The sequence below is a fragment of the Clavelina lepadiformis genome, chromosome 7, assembly GCF_947623445.1.
Source record: "Clavelina lepadiformis chromosome 7, kaClaLepa1.1, whole genome shotgun sequence".
Taxonomy (NCBI): Eukaryota; Metazoa; Chordata; class Ascidiacea; order Aplousobranchia; family Clavelinidae; genus Clavelina; species Clavelina lepadiformis.
Window position 1 is genome coordinate 19,867,570 of NC_135246.1, and position 19,435 is coordinate 19,887,004.

At 38.9% G+C, this 19,435-nt stretch overlaps 3 protein-coding genes across 4 annotated transcripts; 1 reads left to right on the forward strand and 2 right to left on the reverse strand.

Moving 5' to 3' along the window:
• Nucleotides 1–2,133: 2,133 nt before the first annotated feature.
• On the reverse strand, nt 2,134–5,218 carry LOC143465518 (proteasome subunit alpha type-2-like). The gene is made up of 7 exons (XM_076963852.1): nt 5,070–5,218; nt 4,770–4,979; nt 3,462–3,584; nt 3,221–3,302; nt 3,043–3,116; nt 2,706–2,763; nt 2,134–2,430 (listed from the first exon to the last, which is right to left on the reverse strand). The coding sequence occupies exons 1-7, from the start codon at nt 5,105–5,107 to the stop codon at nt 2,314–2,316; spliced, it is 702 nt and encodes a 233-aa protein (XP_076819967.1). The 5' UTR covers nt 5,108–5,218; the 3' UTR covers nt 2,134–2,313.
• Nucleotides 5,219–7,254: 2,036 nt separating this feature from the next.
• LOC143465516 (apoptosis-inducing factor 3-like) lies at nt 7,255–11,308 on the reverse strand. Of its 2 annotated transcripts, none has more exons than XM_076963851.1 (10): nt 11,034–11,308; nt 10,789–10,924; nt 10,532–10,709; nt 10,348–10,456; nt 9,836–10,071; nt 9,263–9,473; nt 8,903–9,015; nt 8,486–8,687; nt 8,195–8,341; nt 7,255–7,894 (listed from the first exon to the last, which is right to left on the reverse strand). In XM_076963851.1, the coding sequence occupies exons 2-10, from the start codon at nt 10,920–10,922 to the stop codon at nt 7,491–7,493; spliced, it is 1,734 nt and encodes a 577-aa protein (XP_076819966.1). In that variant the 5' UTR covers nt 10,923–10,924; nt 11,034–11,308; the 3' UTR covers nt 7,255–7,490. The 2 variants fall into 2 exon arrangements, with proteins under 2 accessions (XP_076819966.1, XP_076819965.1); XM_076963850.1 differs by having other exon boundaries at nt 10,789–10,963.
• A 1,982-nt stretch (nt 11,309–13,290) lies between these two features.
• Nucleotides 13,291–18,845, forward strand: LOC143464995 (receptor-type tyrosine-protein phosphatase alpha-like). Its single transcript, XM_076963093.1, has 17 exons — nt 13,291–14,037; nt 14,330–14,456; nt 14,606–14,664; nt 14,749–14,991; nt 15,102–15,178; nt 15,260–15,394; nt 15,555–15,686; nt 16,124–16,272; nt 16,340–16,475; nt 16,852–16,955; nt 17,084–17,220; nt 17,296–17,369; nt 17,436–17,564; nt 17,649–17,795; nt 17,889–18,028; nt 18,155–18,290; nt 18,475–18,845. The coding sequence occupies exons 1-17, from the start codon at nt 13,962–13,964 to the stop codon at nt 18,574–18,576; spliced, it is 2,103 nt and encodes a 700-aa protein (XP_076819208.1). The 5' UTR covers nt 13,291–13,961; the 3' UTR covers nt 18,577–18,845.
• Nucleotides 18,846–19,435: the final 590 nt, after the last annotated feature.

Genomic DNA, 19,435 nt, shown 5'->3' on the forward strand with positions numbered 1-19,435 from the left:
TTCATATTGTATTTTTTTTCCATATTATGTTCCGTGCAAACCATTACCCCAAAATTTATGTGTTTTCAGGCACAATTTCTTGTCAAAGACTACTATAATTTCCAGTTGGGCACACAAACACACCAACAAATGTGAAGTTAACTTCACGACAATGCCACACCATAGACTTCTAAATCATTGGTGAAATCGCTTGATCATAAACTCCACAGATAATAAGTTTACAAATTCACTTGAATATAATTGAAATAAAATACAACTGAATGAAATTTAACATTTGACAAGAAGTTTTCAAATTTCAACTTCAGATCTTCAACTCAGCAACTGGCAGGTACTTGTTGCATATAGTGACGTGGTCTTAAAATCTCTTCCGTTTTCAGGCTTAGTAAAAAATGATTTTCAATTTCACGACATTTCACGTAATGCTCAAATCTTTTACACACACTCCTTATACACATTACTGTACGCCTTCATGCTATCTAATTCTACTCTGGTCTAGGCTAGTCAGGCCAACTTGTCAGGCTGCCGTTTGCTGGCAAGGTTAAAAGAAACAGCCTAATAAAAATTTTCTTCGGTGTTATAGCTCTATTGTTTGTTCAAAGCTGTAAAACCAGGCTAAACACACATTTTGTAGTAACATTTCATATCATTCACAAGCTTCCATCTACCCACCCAGGTTGGCAAATTGTTTACATTCGATTCCAGCATCAGCTGGTATGTTGTCATTCAGACGTCACACACCATCGGTGTCACGAGAAGGGTCAATATTTCGACATAAACATCTTAATTTCGCCGACTTAAAACAAACAAACGTTGCACGCTCTCATTTCTTCTTTATTTTAGTCGTAAAATTAATAAAACTTTGTATGGGAACTTTTACGGAGGTAAGCTCGGTAACCCAGGCTTTAACGATACGAAACTAACTTGTGCCAAAACTTTCTTTAGTCAGCGGGAAAAGGATGACGTCCTCGCCAAAATATTTTCGAAATTAGGAGTCAAGCTGAGCTTTTATGATGAATTCGAAGTTAAATGAAAATTGAATTGGACAAGATTTTGATGACTGATTTTAAGTTGCGAAAACATAAGGCGCCGTAAGTGCTGGTAAAAAGGTCTAATTTTTCTGCTTATTTTATTATAAATTGAAATTGCTAAAATGCAATTAAACGAAAAACCTGCTTGGGGCTCACTGAAATTTTGTATGTTACTGCAGTATGGCTTAGGCTTGTGACGATTACGTCACGAGTCACGAGTTGTTTTCGAGATGTTTGGAATTTAATTTGGGATCTTGTAATTCAGTTGTTTACCAGACTTGAGTTTTCCTTAATGACGTCAGATAAATTTCCTCGATTGAACTAGTTTGCCACATATATATACTGTTGTAATGTTTACGATCTTGCCCTTTTACCGTTTCGCGTGTTACTGAGCGCGATGTAACATTCAGCAAGATTTGCCCAAAGGCAAAAGCCTTTGTGTTATAATAAATAAAATGGGAACTTTATAATTTAGTAATTTGCATGGACAGAATTCAACCAACTAACAGCATAGTCACGCAATTTGAGAAATGAAAACTCATATCATCGAAGCAGAAGTAAAACAAGTTATCAACCATCAATCGTCCTCGCTCATATTCAAACAATTACCGCCAACATATGCGGTCTTTATGACAGATGAGTTTCTTGTGTAATACTTCACACAAGTAGTGCACGAACGAATTTATTTGTCATAGGCTATTAGGCCTATTTCATGAAATCCTAATAAAATTACATATTACTAACTTTTCCAATTGAATGTTAAAGTCAAGACAGCAATTTTGGACCAGAAAAGTCAAACTTCATTAATTTTCACTCACCTAATCCTCCAATTTTGGCAAACTTAATCATGCGACCTGCAAGTTTTCAACGCGCCATTTGCTAGGGTAATCCCCGCACTGAAGAGCATCACCGGCCATGCTGGCCTCTGATTGGTCGAACACATTTATTTTAACCATTACGTATAACATCCAACAAAACCATCGAAATCGCAAAATTTCAGCATGCGCGGCTCCTATAGGTTTCACCCCATTTATCGGTCGAAGTTACCTGATGCACTAACCCTGACTTCAATAAGCAACCGTCACTTTGAGACGACAAACACAGCTCATAAATTCGCAAATTTAATGAAACAAAAGAAAGCAGCAAAACACACAACTTTCATCGCTTGCAAGTCGGGTAAATTGTATTCAAACGTCATCACAACAGAAGTGTGAGGTGTTGCACATCTGCGTGGCATGCTGCTCACGTGATATCAGAATCAAGTTGAAAGTTGGTTGGAATTGAACTAAGCAATCGAGGCGAGGTAATCTTTCACTTCAGATGGTGAGAGTCGATGGAATCCTTCTTCGTTTGCGATCCCGATCTCAATGTTGTCTTCAGTCATCACGCCCTCGAATGATTCCTGCATCACAATTGCATTTTATTACTTAACTAAAGTCGAAAATTTCCAGTGATATTCAAAATAAGTAGTTAGTGAGTGAGTGAGTAAGTTTTGTTAGTGAGAGTAAAACAAGCAGTAACGATAATAATTGTAAACGGCAATGAGTGGTACACAAAGTATTCAAATCAACACATTTACCACAGTATAAAAAATATTAAAAGTAGTATTCGTAATTCAACACGCCTTAGCAGCTATAAGTAATATTTGAATAAGATTGAGAACATTCATGTACTTACTTTCAGAGTAAGTATTGCAGTGTGCACAGCATCTTCTAATTCCAGGTCTTCGTTATACCTGCATGATAATTACAACATAAAGTTAATGTCAGGATTGAGAATTACTCAGATGGAACTAGTTAGCGGTCCTGGTGACCAGTTTCAGTTTTGGAAAAGATCCTAAAAAATAAAAAACAAAAGAAAAATGAATCCAGCAGAAAAAAGCTCAGACGAGCAACAAGGAAAGTCTTCAAAGGCAAAAGCATTCCTCAGTCGAAGCTTAAATATTACAATATCTGTCTATGACTGAAAATGCAGGATGCTTGAAACTAGAGAATGCCAGCTATGTGCACAATACCTCTTCTCTAAAAAGGATTTTCCATTTAAGTGATTTTTCCCCAGAGCTGTTGCTTTCCATGCAAAGTATGCTCCCTGCAAGATAAAAAGCAAACTTGCACGAAATATCGAGCTAAAACTTTCTAAATTTTAACCAAAGTGCTAGCAGGTGCTGGTAGTGTAGCAAGAATAAAACTTACGGATGGGTCGCATTGGAACAGATACGGTCGGTCGTTATCCCATCCACATATCAAGAGAGACACTCCGAATGGGCGAACGCCTCTGCAATGAAATTGTCACGCAAAATCAAATACAATCAAATACAATAAAATCAAATACGCGCTTTGCAAACATTCTACAGCAACTACAGGCCAACTTCGTACCGACGAGACATTAAAAACGCAGAAGTATGCTAGCTCATCTGTAGCTACCGGTACTTACCCTGACTGTGTGTATTCTTGCATCACAGAAGCAATTCTGTGTACCAATTGTGCGGTCGGAATGCTCTCCTGATATTGAAGAAAATAACTCTGAGCTATCTTTCTTGCTCTGGTCAGAAGGACTCTAAACATCAATCACATCATTATTAGTTGGTGATGAAGCTGAAGTAGGAATAGGAATGAATAACTACGAGCAGGGCCACCAAGTTTAGGGCAATAGAACACAAATGCTTCTCCAGATAAAGAAATGAGAATCATACACCACATGTTATAAACACCTTTGATTTCATTCATATGAAACTGATAGGTATTAAACAACTATTTTGTGACGTTTCATGACATTGTTTAGCTGCAAAGCTTCTATGAAAACATTAGTTGGGCAAAAAAATGTTTTGTAATATTCGATATTCATGATACACACAGGTCAATCCACATCACCTCAGTAGACCAAGAGACCTTAATGGGTGCTCCTCAATATGTGAGTAAAATAAAACCGCACTGAAAGCAGATACTGCTATAAACAGATGGTCTTACAATGCATAAGGACAAAATAATTATTAAATATTGAATTGAAACCAAGAGGTTGAGTTAACATTTATTTATTATGTTTTGGCATCACTTTACAAAAGCATGTTGATGGGCTAGTTGTTGGGTCTTGGTTTACTATCAGGCATCTAATGTTATGCTAATGTGATGACATCATAATTACCCATCCTCTGGCAAAAATAAAAGTCAACGGCCAGGTTGAATTTGACATTGATGTTTAAAATTTCATATAAATCTCTGGTTAGGTTAAAATATATTCATTAAAATAGCAATCGATACTCCCAGAAAGTTTCCATACTTCATCACTTTCGTTTTGAGACAGCAATACGGTAGATACAAAAATACCTTGCCGGTCATTATAAGCACTAATGCACACGAAAAATTGTGAAAGAAAATCTATACAATGATGGCAACAACTTGCTGATAACAACTAGTATGGCCACAAGCCATGTCACACAACCTTAATTACAAAGGAATGATTAATGGCAATCTTTCAGTGACCTCCAGAACTTAAGCAAACTTAGGGTGTGACATAACAAAATTAATCCAAACAAAATAATGGATCTTCAACCTTAAACTATTAGCCCATTTTTGGGCCTGCTTGTTGAATTGATCATGTCACAATTTGTACATATGAGTGTGACAGACGTATTTGAAGTATTTTCTGAAAGTTTTTTTCATCCAGCAGAGCAATGCAAACCCAACAAACACGTAAATTAAAGTAATTATTCGATGGCCGTATAAAAAATGTATATCGGCCTACCTGTAGTCAGGCCCCATGCCACTGTATACTATTCCAATCTTATCAGTGATCGGTTCAACCTTGTGAATACTTTGCTCATCGTACAGGATAGATTTCTGCTTCTTCTCGGTTGCCATGACAACTCCATTCTGTGCTTTTATGCCAACCGAAGGAGACCCGGTTGTTACGGCATTTAAAGCATATTCAATCTGGACAAGTTTTCCAGTAGGGCTGCAAAAATATTACAAGAATTGCGCAACATGATTTACAACAAACCAAAATCAGTAACTTAGTATTGTAATTTTTTGGTGCTACATGTACCTGAAAGTTGTCAATGAAAAGCTGTATCTTTCAGTCATTTTATAATAAATCAGAAAACCTGCAAATATTCACACTAGGCCAATTCAGAATCTACAATTGGTGGAAAGAGCAAACAATCCAAAAATAAAACAGTAATTGTAACAATTATACGGATGTGCAAAGTAAAAGAATTTAGGGTTTTATTCTTAAATATTCTATAACATTTTCTTTGAATCCAAAAATTTTAAAACCTATTTCGAATAATTTTAAATCAATATGCTATTATTTGTCCATTTTTTGGCCCAAGAATGGTGAATTTGAGAAGTTTTAAGAGAAATCTCTAATCTGATCAGGATAAATTTATCTAAAAATATGGGTCTAGTGCAGAAGTGCACAAACAAATGACGTCACAAATTGGATAGCAGGGGCTAGTATATGAATGCATCACTTCTGCACTAGACCCAAAAAAAATCTAAGGTTTGTTTCGCACAAAATGACAGAGACTTGTGATGATATGATAAGATTACCTGCAAATAGAATGCCGCATAGAATACTGTTTTGTTTACGGATATCGGCAAAGCAAAGCATTACGTTACGTAATCAATTACTCTCTGCTTATCGTATTAAGTTGTGACAAAAATGTCGTGCATGCCTGCATTGCGTGTGTTGTTATTCATAGTTGTTCAATGCGTTACAGTCTACTAAGTTAACCCTAGAAAATGGTCGACTTTATTATGTAGCTGTCCCAACGTTTTATCTTGATGTATTCGTTCAATGAAGCTTCAAATATAATCAGAATATACAGTTGTCATTGTTGTGTAACCATTGTAGTGAGGTGGGTAAACCTTACAGGTTAAGGTACCATATATACCACTTTTCATTACAGACTTCTGAGAATGGGAGTTTACGTTTGTTTTACTTTGCTTTTATTAAATAAAACAAACAAAAAAACGCCCAAGATAATCTCTCTGTGATGATTTACAGTACAAAGTTACCCTTTGAATGCTCAATTTCCCTTGTAATTTTTATGTTATCTAGGCTATATGAGGAAATATTCGATCATTTCACGAATCCTAACCACATCTTGATTGCACCGGGGCCATTTGGTTGTCAATTTCGTTAAAATTCAGTTTCGTTTGTCTGCTTTACACGGGCTCGTCTTGCTGTCTCTAGCCTAGTTTATGCTAGCACAAAAGTTCTTCACCGCTTTCTTGCCCATTAACTAGGCCTATACTTTAGCCGAGTTCTCTTCACACTTGGCAATTTTCGATTTGTCATCAACATAGACATCATAAATAAATCGTTTTTGTGAAATCTTTATGCTAATACAAAATCTCAAAAATAGAGTTGGGGTTTCGGGACCAAATTAAAAATCTCGGGATCGAGATTTCCCAGGATTTCTACTCAAAAGTTCCGGGACTGTTTGGGATTAAAAAATAAAAAACAAAAGTGCGCACATAATCTGCAGTTACCGCATTTATTTCTTGTAATATTGATGCATAAACAGGAGCGCATCAGAACTATTTTAACTATTATAAATTTATTAAACTAGGAAAAGAATCATCAATAATGAAGTTTAATAAGAAAGAAAGAAAGAAATTAAAAGAATACTACACTATTATTACTGACGTAATACACAAGTACAGCTGGAAAAAATAATAAATACCGAGTGCTTTAAAAGTGATCAATACTCCCAAGGCTTTAGTGACATTGCGTGGCACAGTGCACTATAAATAATTTAATTAGCAATAAAATATCGTTTGAAACCTGAGGAAGCTGTTTAGCCAGCTAGCTAACTGAACAGCGAACTTGGTAAAGAGGAAATACGTGCATGCAAGACAAACGTGAAATGTGGTGGAACTGGTAAAATAAAACATTTTTAAAACAGAATCAGAGATGGAGTGTTTGACAATCTGCATAAACACTTCTATCATTAAAAACTGAAATCACATATCAACACCAATATCAATGGATACTAGTTTTACTTTTAACACAATAGCGGGGAGTCATCAAGCTTTTAAAGCATTTGACTTGTAGCAGCAAACCTATTTTGAAGCTTCACACTTCACACCACCTTTGTGATGGCTTGATTTTAACAAACAATAAAACGCGCTTAGGCCTACAGAAACTGGAGTTTCGTGAGTCTTTTGGTGCTGCAACTGCTCGAATGCTGAAGAACTAATTTCAATTTAAACCTAGAAAAAACTTTCTCTATTTTAGAGATTCCTGAATTTTGCATCAATGCTATTATATTTGCTGTTCTTTGTTAATAGCGGATTAAATTTCAAGCACGCAGTTCAATACATTTGTCGCAATATTAATCTTGCGCGAATTTAACACAGAGGTACAGCACTAAATCGCATGCACATATGCAATCAAGTGCGCTGTGCATTAGAAATCACAAAACAACTTTAAATTTTTCCATGGCCAATAATAAGGAACTTAGTTCTCTTCAGGAAGGCGGACAGGGATATCATTTCTCGTTATAACCACACCGGACAGAATCTTCTCAGCGATTTGAGCTGCAAGCGGATCCGCCATTATTGTTGCCACGGCAACAACCACGTCATTTTTGAGGTAATAAGCAGCAAATTTTCTTTCGTCCAGACTACCGGAAATTATTACGTCATTAAAACCTGCGCCATATCCTGTGTATCGAATGCTAGACCCAAATTGGACAGTCCAGAAGAAGGGGACAGACTTTATTGGTCTGCCGGAATGGTTCGTCGAAATCGCGGCGTGATACGGTCTCTTTGTCCGACGTAACGACTCAGCAATGTCCATGGCTGCGATACGTCCGTGCGTGTGTGCCATTTGCCAATGTTGGACGTTAACTAATTCGCCGTCTTAAAAACAAGAGGAGTAGAAAATAATAAATATTGTTCTGCTGTAGGTGTACACTAATGAGTTTATGGCGCGGTATATAATGTATAATATTATGTATAATGCATAATAAGCAAAATCAGGGATGTTTTAACTTATAACGCAACATAATACGAATACAACACTTCAACAAACTTGACATAGGAGAGATAGAAAGCATTTCTTTACTTTAACTGCGTCACGTCAGCTCGCCCCATATAACATGAAAATAGCGAACGTATTTAATACAGCTCCAGTACACAAAACGACTGAATAGAGTTTACCTCTCCACGAAAAGGGAAATAGGGTGACGTCACCCAGAGCATAGACATGAGGAATCTTGGTCTGCATTCTGCCATCTACCGGAATGAACCCGCGCTCGTTCATACGAATCTCCGAACCCCTCAGGAATGACGTAGCTGGGGTGACACCTGCGCATTATTACGCAATAATATAGAAATTGTTTCGCAAAAAGTTATTTTGTTGTTTCTGGCAGAGTATCAATAATCTCACATAACGTCAAACTGGTTAAGTCATCAGAGAAATGTCGGTTGAGAAATGTCCGCTTAACTCACCAATCCCAACAACAACCACTTCCGCTTCGATCTTTGTACCGTCTGATAGCTCCACCTCGCGGACATATCCAGTGTCACCATTGTCTCCGCTAAATAGACCTGTAACGCCCACTAGCGGATGAAATTTCACCCCTGCTTTCTCTTCGTGGATCTGCTGGATCACGTGACCGACCAGTTTCCCCAGAGATGACTCAAACGGAACCTGGCGTGAGAAAAATAAGTTTTACTTAAACTTGGAATTTAGGCGTCTGACGCATGAACGTGAACACGAACGCATCTGACGCATAAACAAGAAGAATTCATTTCTTGTGATTGACGATTATAAACATCGCTTGAAGAGTTTTTGGTTAATTCAACAACATCTTCGACTGATTAAAGAAGCAGTAAAAGTTTATGAAATAAAATTAATAGTTTTACCGAAGACTTTTTTCCACAAACGACGGCGATGGATGCAGAAATCTTCTTTGCTCCGAGGAAGGAGGCGACTTCCATCCCGATGAAGGAAGACCCAACAATGACAACTTTCTTGTCTGGAAAATAATTCAATCTTTCACAGGATGAAGATTATTTATTATTACAGTTGTATTATGATCTGTATCTGCGTTTAATATGATAAAGTCAAATGACACAAAATATTGTGCGAAAGTGTTGTTTCAGACGGGGAAAGCACCACCGCCATTTGAAGTAGCCTTCAGTTATACCAAAAATGTAAAAGTTTCCAAGAATTTAAAACGAAATAATATTCACAAAATTTACCGCGATAAAGTAATCTTTTACCTTTGCTGGCTTCGGCAATTGCGTTCGCGTCATCAGGTGTTCTTAAAACGAAGACATTTTTCAAATTCCACCCAGGGATGGGTTCAAGGGTTCTGGGTTCACCTCCCGTCGCAATCACCAGGTCGTCATATTTCAACTGCTTGGAGGCTGTCCCAGGAATGGACTTCGACATTTTGACGCTCTTCGCGACAACGTCCACTTCGAGCACCTCCTGTGACGTAATAATTTATTTTGTAAGTTTAGTTTTCCTCGTTGTAAGCCATTGATTGTGTACAGCTGTATTTGCATTAACAAAGTCAATGGGGGATCATTTGGTCTGTGCATTAAGTGCAGCTTTCTTGATGTCTATGGTAGAGGTTAATCGGTGACAACTCATGCAACTGAATGCATCAGTTACGTCACAATGGTTAAGAGTAAAAGACAAAAGCTGAGTCAACAAAGTCTTTTTTGGAATCTTTTCAGTTCACAAATTCAATTGCCAAGGCATGGGAATGTATGTTGACAGTTTTGACAAAACATTATTAAGCTTCATCTAAACTTTAAAATTACGTGAAGTCCAACATTGTCACATACCACGTCATTGCGCAGTTCTATCCCAATCTTTTCATAATAATCCTGATCCGGTCTTAGATAAGCTGAAGATGGTGAGACATCTAGCGCTTTGCTTAGCTTTGGCCTATCGTACGGAGGGTGGCGTTCTTTGCTCAGTAGAATAACTCGACCGGTGAAGCCTTCTTTGCGCAGGGTCTCTGCGCAGGTTAAGGAGGATGGGCCTCCGCCTATTATGACGACATTGTGGTCTTCAGGATCTAGAAAAAAGTTTTACTGTGACAAAAATTTATCAATAAACGTAAATCCAATATGTCACCTGGCAACGTGAAAGTTCTCAAACAGCATATACAGCATAGTATACAAAGTAAAAGCATACGATGTTCGAAGAGTGCCTATGTTCCGAACTTGGAGTATTTAGGAGATGTTTGAGAGTTGAGATAAATGAGAGAATATTAATATTATCTATTTGTCTGGATCGCGACCAAACCCACAGAGACAATGACGAAGCAAAACGAACCTTCTTTTCTTCTTACCGTCATTTGCCGACGTCATGCACGATTTTTCGAGCAAGTCATTCCTCTTATTCTCAATCAAGTGTCGCTTTTTTGCACGAACTATGACGTCATCGTCTTGCACGGTGACCTGCGCGGGCACGATGGCTATATTACAGCGTAATGACGTCACAATCAACACTAGAAAGCATTCGAATGATTTTACCTGAAACAAGTGAAGACTATCAAGTCCGGGGAAGTCCTCAATGTCCCCGGTCTGGGTGTTGAAGCAGGCCCCATGCCAGGGGCACCTCACCTTATTGTTTGAAAGAACCCCCTTTATAAGAGGGGCGCCGTAGTGGGTGCATTTGTGCCCCATCGCGGTGAATTCACCGTTTCTGTGTCTGGGAATTCGACTTTGAATGTTAGCTGCTGTATTTGCAACTAAATATCAGCAACCAATCGGCTAGTGACACGTCATACCTGACTAGAAGACATTTTCCATCGCCACCTAACGTCACTTCCTTCATTTCCTCGTCATGTCCGCTTTTGAAATCTTGAACTTTGCACACAATTGATTCAATGAACTCGTCGTTATCTCCAGCCTTGGATTCCATGCCTTGGATGGAATTCAAATTAATCTCAACTCAACTAATATCTGCATAAAATAATGAATCATTCCAGCAGGCTTACGACCGCAGTTGAATGCAAAGCTACACCTATCTCACCAATCTACATGCAAATCTCTGTATTACCATGTATGCTCAGTGTCGTTTCAGCTGACACAATTGCAGCAGTTCGCTTGGGCCAGAATGCAGAGGTTTATAAACAATTAAGTAGCTTGCTAACGATGACGAATCAATTCAGAAATTCTTGATCCTTTTCAGCGCAAAACGGCGTGTGGAGTCACGCCCATACTAAAACCAGCAAAATATGTCTTTGATGCAAAGCTCCAGCTATTTACGCAATGACTCGAGACAACCACTCAATTATTCGCGACGAGATGCTTTTATAACAGTCGTTGAACATAATGTCATCTCCTGTATAGTGACGTCATACTACAGCAAGCTGAAACTTTTTCCGGTGCGCGACTACCACGCATAGTCACGTTATGAAAATATCATGGATATGTGGCGATGCTGACAATATAACTCGAGCGTGCAGGCGCGCGTTCCAAAGCGCTGTTAAAGCTGTCTTTGTAAACTAAATTGTTTCCTGATAACTCCGACGTGTTACAGGTGTTTCCACGCTTGAATGAATGGTGACAATCAACTTTAGATCTTATACAAAAAAACATCTCCATTATCTCCACAGACCATCATCCTAGTCCACCTCATACTTCAACATTGCGCTTGCGCAGACACCTTGACAATTATTTGATGAAACCACCACCAGAACTTAACCAGAACTCAACCACCAGAACATCGCCGCCGGTCATTGAATAGCGAGTAATCCCTGTTATTTAGGGATGTTTTTGTTGTTGCGTCGATCAACGTCTTGCTGTGCGTAGTTACGTAATCAACGTGAAAGATCGACCACGCAAACGTAAAAGCTCTAAAGAAGTTGGAGTAAAACAAACAGTAGAAGTAAAATACAACTGAGCAAACTGTTTTAACGACATTTGAGACTTATAACATCGCAAGCGTGTGTATAAACTCTAACTTACTGAAGCATCAGTTTGAAAGACAACTATATAAGAGCCCACCAGTTAAGATTTTTGTTGCAGTGTTTAGAGTTATTCGGCGCTGGAAAAATGAAACCCCAAAGAAATCTCTTTATCGTTTTTTAAGGTTACTTTGCTGTCTACCGTACAAAGGTAACGCATTTGGTATCCAAATTTTTAGGTTGCACAAAGGTAACAGATAAGTCTGTTATACTCATTCAAGTCCTTTTTGAGATGACGGCTGCCACAAAAATTGGGCTTTCCTGAGTCCCTAATACAATGGCCCACAAGGCTACTTGAACCATTTAATGAAACAAAAACAACTTAAACTGCTGGATGTCTCCTACAATACTCGTTCCTGAGCCAAAGTCATAAAAGCACGTCCGCGTCCCAGCCAGCCACAATCTTAATCCAACCATCCACCCTTTGCACGCCGTCGAACCAATCAACCGAGGGAGGAAGTGAAGTCAAAAGTCGTCAGCCTTAGATCCAAGAAAATTACAACATTCGCTGAAATGTTTTGTGTCCTTGGAAAAACCTAAAACATAATTTCAAAGCCATGCACATCAACATTTTAATTATTTCCCGTTTCAACAGAAACGTCGACAAAATTTAAAGCCCTTGAGAATCGATTCTACATTCGCAACGCAAGTCGCTGGATTTGTGAATGTGAGAGTCCATTGTAAGTAGGACCCTGGACTAGAATGAGTTTGGTTGACAAAGAGGTTGCAAGTTAGATCAGGTCCGGTCGCTCTACTTCAGGACAGAGAAGAGCTTCGTCAGTCTCTAAACTTTGTTGCCGGGCTGTTTGTTGAAGCGATGTTCGGTAACAGCCACAGACTATTCCTGAATGGAATTAAAAGGTCATTCAGGGTTGTGCGCCGCAAGTTTTGTTGAGATCACTGCGGCATGAACTTGTTTCAAAGTTGGCTGACGATTGATTTCTTCCACACATTGTTGTGCATTGTTTAACCAACGTGCCCAATGCATCAGACATTGTTTTCATTTTCTACGTCACACAAGTGAATTGCAATAAACTGTCTTATGTTTTATCTTTGTTTTGTTATTGTTAACAAAGAATTAAATGAATTGATGACGAACACAGAAGCTCTGAAAGCGGCAACAGGAAATAGGGATTATTCAACAGGGATGAGCGGATTGCGTAACTTGGCGAATCCGCATTGTTGTAGATATTGGCAGGTTGCTTTGTTGTCGAGACAGAGCTATGTGCCAGAGCAGGGCTGCTGTGTACGAGCTCTGCCAGTTAGCAATCTCGGGTAATGAAAGAACCGACTGTTTGTAGTTAAAACTTTTATCGGTGTTTTGTGACGTCTTGATAAAATGATGATGCAATGTACTGTGACATCATCAGAGCTTGCGTCAACCTGCAATTCCAGATCTGCAGCGAAAGCTTTTTAAGTTTATCTCAGATAAGACTTGACGAATGTGTAAAAGTTTGTTGGAGCTTACAAATTGTTCTACATGTGCACCGGATGGAAAGACAGTGTTGGCGTAAAAAACGTAGCTATCTGGTGCACGCACAGGCGCATAATGTAGTCATCGTAGCTTGTGTGCAAGTCACATGGCAAAAGGCATATCCGTGTTTGCCTTTTGTTGCCTATTGGTGCACACCAGTCTTTGAAAATTACGTCCTCCAGTGCACAAAAAACTTTCATTTAATACCGGACATGAGCCCAGCGAGTAAATTACATGCTCATTGTGTACTCTGCTTGTATCGCGCTCAAAGTGCCCATACTGCCCATAGCACACGTTAGTGGACATAAATCACCTTGTCGGATAGAGAGCATGCAGTGCTCGAACACAATTTGTAGGCGTCGGTTTACCACGAGTTGAACTACTTCATTGCATAGGGCGCCTATATAGTATGTGATGGAGCTTCAAGTAGATTGCAAGAATCGAAGTTAATTACAAGATGCCGTGTTTTATAACGACTTTTATAATTTCTTTTTTGAAAGCATAAAGTAGTATTGTGATGTCATACAAACGACACTTTCCATTGTTCCTATGGATCTGTCTTCATTTTATAGAACTTGGTTCCGCCCAACAAAGTAGGTGCTCTCGCTGTCATAGATATCTTTCGGCATAGTATTTAAATTATAGGATGTCTATAAGTATCCAGCATACCAAATGTGATAAAAATGTCCTAAAAAAATAACAAGTTTGATAATTAATTTATGAAAAAACTTGACGCGGTGTTATTAAAACATTTATTCTGCGCATAATTATGCGATAAACATCCAAGTTCTCTTGCTTATTAGCATTTGGTTTCATTTTAGCATTAGACATCATACACTACACCAGTTTAGAGATATCATAATCGGAACTATTGTGATGTCACAGATGGAACACAGACGACGGTCAGCAACGACATCTTCCATTTTGATCTGTATTGGATAATTCCTCTCTCATGCTTCTTCGTTTTGTTCGCCGTCTTCTTCTTTCTGCTCTCTATGAGGGAGCGCACAAGGTAGCATTATTGCGTCACAAAACTTTTACGAATGCCGCCACTCAGCAACAAGTTACCACTAAATCACAATTTAGTTAAATTCTTTTAAAATTATTTCATGGAAATATTTGAAACAAAACCAGATATAACGCGGTGATTTGCGATTCTAGAATGAATGCACATCGCGGAATGACGAAACTAATGGAAGAGAATCTTGCCATTATCAAAGGTTTCAGTCTTTTACCAATAAAGTTTAGTTTCTTTTCTATAATGACGACACAATGGAACACGACGTCAGTGATATTATTTTTAGAGTTACGTAGCAAGCAGCATGATCCAAAGAACGGGACAGTCCCTGAAAACTACGGACGTCACGCGATGAGAGCGAGCCAGCTGAGGCAGGAGCTGAGAATTCTTCGCGATGAAGACAATCGGGGTTTTCTGGAACAGTTTACTCAGGAGCTCCCTCTAGCGTTGTCCAACTTGTCAATGAGCAGTAACGCGGCGAAGAAGGAGGAGAATCTTTCCAAGAACAGGTTCAAGAACGTCATCCCTTGTAAGTAAATTTCAACTTTGACCCGCTCTATTGCCATGTTTACTCTACCCTCTGTTACGTCATTTGTGCCATTGTGTCGTGTTTGATACTTAATTGAGTATTTGTTTTAGACGACAAGACCCGCGTTAAACTCACACCGATTGATGACGACCCGAACTCAGACTACATAAACGCCAACTACATCGATGTGAGAATAACTTTATAGCGTTGCTAAGGTGTAGTGCGCGTGTGGGGGTTTTATTCTAACAGCTGTTACGTATGTGGGCAGAGTTATGACGTCCCAAAGAAGTACATCGCGACCCAAGGACCGAAAGCGAACACCATCAGCGATTTTTGGCGGATGGTCTGGCAGAGCGAGTGCGGGGTGATTGTGATGTTGGCAAACGTCATAGAGAATGGCAAGGTATAAAGTGCTGCTGTGCGATAAGAACATCTACTAACATCGTTATATGCCTCCTTCTATAATCCGGTGGAATTGTCGCAGTGTGTCGAATATGTTGATAAGTAGAAGAGTAAACTGCAGGAATTTTGTGAAGTTATTTTAGAGAATGTGACTTTGACAGAGAAAGTGTGAGAAATACTGGCCTGAACCAAACCAACCAATCAACTACAACCAAATCAGAGTTTCACTGCTCAGCGAGGCAAAGTACGATGATTACGTCGTCAGGGGATTCACCCTTTCCAAGTTGGAAGAGGTAAACCGGAAGTGATATCATAAGCATTTACAGAAATATGCGGAAGCAGAATCATATTGCAACGTTATGATGACGTCACAACTTTGTTTATGGTTCGTATTTTTATCTATGAAATTGTGAGGTGGTGCAGAGAAATTCAGACTAACTAACTCCGGATTAAACTACGTCGAACTTACGTCACAAGAGCTCTTGGGATACTTCACAAATGGGTTATTGTATGGAATAAGCTCCAAAATGTAGAGTTTACAAATTAAAGATAACGCAGCTGGTAATGCGTCCTGTGCTGAAATGTACAGCAGCCAGCCTGGTCTGCTTAATTCGAGGTTAATTTCAGTCGACTTTCTGCGCACCGCTCCTTAACTTCACTCTGTAACGGTTTGAATCAAATTATACGTTTATCTTTCCATTTGTTCGCTAACAATCGAAATCAATTTCAGGAGACGCGTCAGGTGGTTCAGCTCCAGTATCTGACTTGGCCTGACCACGGAGTACCCGCCCTGACCACCGGGATAATTCGCTTCAACGAAAGAGCACGAAAATGTTTTAAAAAATCGCGATTACCTGGTCCCATCGTCGTCCACTGCAGGTGACGTTTCGATGACCTTTAACCTTTTCTTCGTTTGCGAATCCCATGACATGCTTTTTCATTAAAGCGCTGGGGTTGGACGGACTGGAACCTTCATCGCATTCAATGTGCTAATGAGGGAACTGAACTACAAAGCCAGCGTCAACGTCTATGAAACCGTTCTAAGTCTCAGGAAGCAGAGAATAGCGATGGTTCAAACAGCGGTAAATGATTCAATCTTGTAACTACTTGTTTGGCAGAGTTGAACTTTCAAAGGTACCTAGTTACCTGGTTAAGGTTTTGTGAAAGTTTTTAAATTGACAAAGCTTTTTCTGGTATGTTTTTGTGGAAAGCCAAGAAAAAACTTTGTTGAAATAATGTCAATGTAATTATGAGTAAATTTTCAACCAAGAAATACAATTCATTAATATTAGAGTCACTTTGATGCATATTTGGATATCTTTATTCTAACAGCGCATGTGTTGACCCGACTTTAGCTGTTTTTTCATCTTTCGGTCCGCTTTTGCAGGATGGCTGCAAGCAATATGGACTCGCTCGTACGATTTTATTCTGTTTAAATTTGACATATTTCCTTCACAGAGGCAATACATCTTCCTACATTATTTGATCACAGAAACACACGAACTTGGAAACAGCGATTATGACGTCAAAGATCTTATCACTAAGATGAAAACCTTAGAAAAGTATGGTCCAAAAAATTATCAATTTATTTTTACAAATTTGAATAATTAGGCGCTGTTACTAAACTTGCACAAATGCCAACCTTGAACCCTGACAAATTCTCTTCTTTATGACGTCATTTCCTGTACAGGTTGAGCGGTGGCGGCAAGTCAGGATATGACGATGAATTCCAGAAATTGTGCAACCTTGACCCGGTAGAGGGCGCTAAGGAGATTGCAAATGAACCGGAAAATGCGACAAAGATTCCCTTATCAGGGGTTTTCCCCTGTGAATAACTTTTAATGCAAAGTTTTATACTCACGTGACATTCCCGTATAAATAAAATTTGTGTTTTGTTCTTAGACGATCACTCCCTTGTCTCAATGTTGCCGCTAGCGGATGGGACTCCATTGTTTTACAACGCCTCTTACGTGAAGGTTTGTGACGTAAGAAAGATGTTTGAAAGCGAATAGCAGACTTACCTCAAATGAGTTGTCATGTAGGCTTACTACGGAGATCGCTTCATCGCCGCCCAAGGACCTCTGCAAAGAACAAAGACAGACTTCTGGCATTGTGTCGTAAGCAATGACGTACGTGTTATTGTATCGTTAACGTCATCAAATCAAGAAGAGGTATGACGTACTTAAAAGATATTGGTTGCTATTACTTAACAACATGTAATTCTAAATAACTGGAATGATTATGCCGTCACAAAGGAAAGCGTGGTTTGCCCTTATTGGCCTGAACGTGTTGATGAAGAAGTGACGTATGATCACGTGACACTCGTCATGGAAGAAGAAGAAAATATTTCCGACAATTTGATTCGTCGAAACTTCACAGCTTCCGCCGAGAAGCATGGCATTGTGAGATCATAATTAATCTTTTGCTGACAGAGTTGTGCTGTTTGTTGAAATATCAAAAATAATTGGTCTGAGATGTTGAAAAATTCTGCCCAGGGAAGTAAGTCGGTCATCCAGCTCGACTACGATGGTTGGTCGGAGGATAGTGCGCCGTCTAACGGATCGGAAATTATCCAATTGATCGAATCAGCGCAAGAATTAATCAAAAGGCAAGGCGTCATGCTCGTGCATTGCAGGTAATTGAGCCAGATATATGCAGAGTGAACAGGAACGACACTTTGTGACGTCAAACATAAACTATTCCCAGTTTCCTTCTGATTTTAACCTCCAGTGTGAAACAAGAAGTAAAATATTTGTTACAGCGATGGCGTTAACCGCACGGGGGCGTTCTTGGCACTCACCAACCTGATCGAACGTGTCAAGTGCGAGCAGATGATTGACGTCATTAGGGCGGTAAAAGACCTACGGGACATGAGACCTAATATGGTCAAAAACGTGGCAAGTATTCTTTGATTAATCAGTGCTATAAAGGATGAGATGGAAAAAATAACTATTCTTGGGTTATTCTGCATGAGACGACGGCATTTTACCGTCGAGCATAACAGGCATGACGTCGAGTCTACTCAATGTCATCTTTGGAGTTTAGTGTTCGGCAAATTCTAAACAAGGACTTTATTTACAGGCTTTGTACCGCTACATCTACAAGACCATGGCCGACTACGTCATCAGCCATGGACTCAACACAAATAGCGACAATCTTGAAGAAGTTCAAGTTGACACATAATTTATTACGTCACGTCCATTTGTGTAATGTATATTCTTGTATAGTTCTGTTGTTTTTTCATTTTGTCAAAATCGTGATCATAATAACAATTTACGTCCATCAATGTAAAAAGAACTTTCTCTGATATTAAAAAACAAGATACGTTAGTATGTGGCTAAAAATAAAAATGTACTAAAGTTTGTTGAAATATTTTACTTTTAAATTTCATCACCTTACTGCTTTCATATTGTCGTGTTTTGAGATAATACACAGTTTATGTAAAAATTTATTTCTTGCTGTGTGGATGATATTCACTACGTCATCGGTTAATTCAGTTCAGTAAAGAAGCTTGTTTTCTCGATCAACGAAAAGTGAATCCTGGAGAGCAGAAGGAAATTCCAACCAAGTCGCTTTGTGACAACAACAAGTGCAGATTCCTCAGTTGCCTAAGACCTTGCAAGAGTCCTGTAAAGAATAAAACTTGATTTATTGCCAGAATAAACAAATGTTCTGCTTTTATTGTCTTCATATTGTTAAATGACCACATACCACATACAGACATCGATCAGCTAAATTGCTTAGCTGGATGATGATCAACTTTATCTTCCTATCCCATTATGACGTACAGACAGCAGTGCAACTTCAAATTATAGTTCGAGATGTGATGCAGTATGTGTAACATTTTACATCGCTGTAGATTGAGTTGCGGTTGCTTGTGGTTGAAGATGGTCAATGTTGGACACAATGTTGGCGAAATTGGTAAAATTAAATAAAACTTTATCACCGTATAGCCTACCTTAGCTTCCTTCAATTTCTTCGCCTACAATTATTTAAATGGCAGCAAAAAAGGTGACAATTGTCGACGTGTGTAGCACTGCAT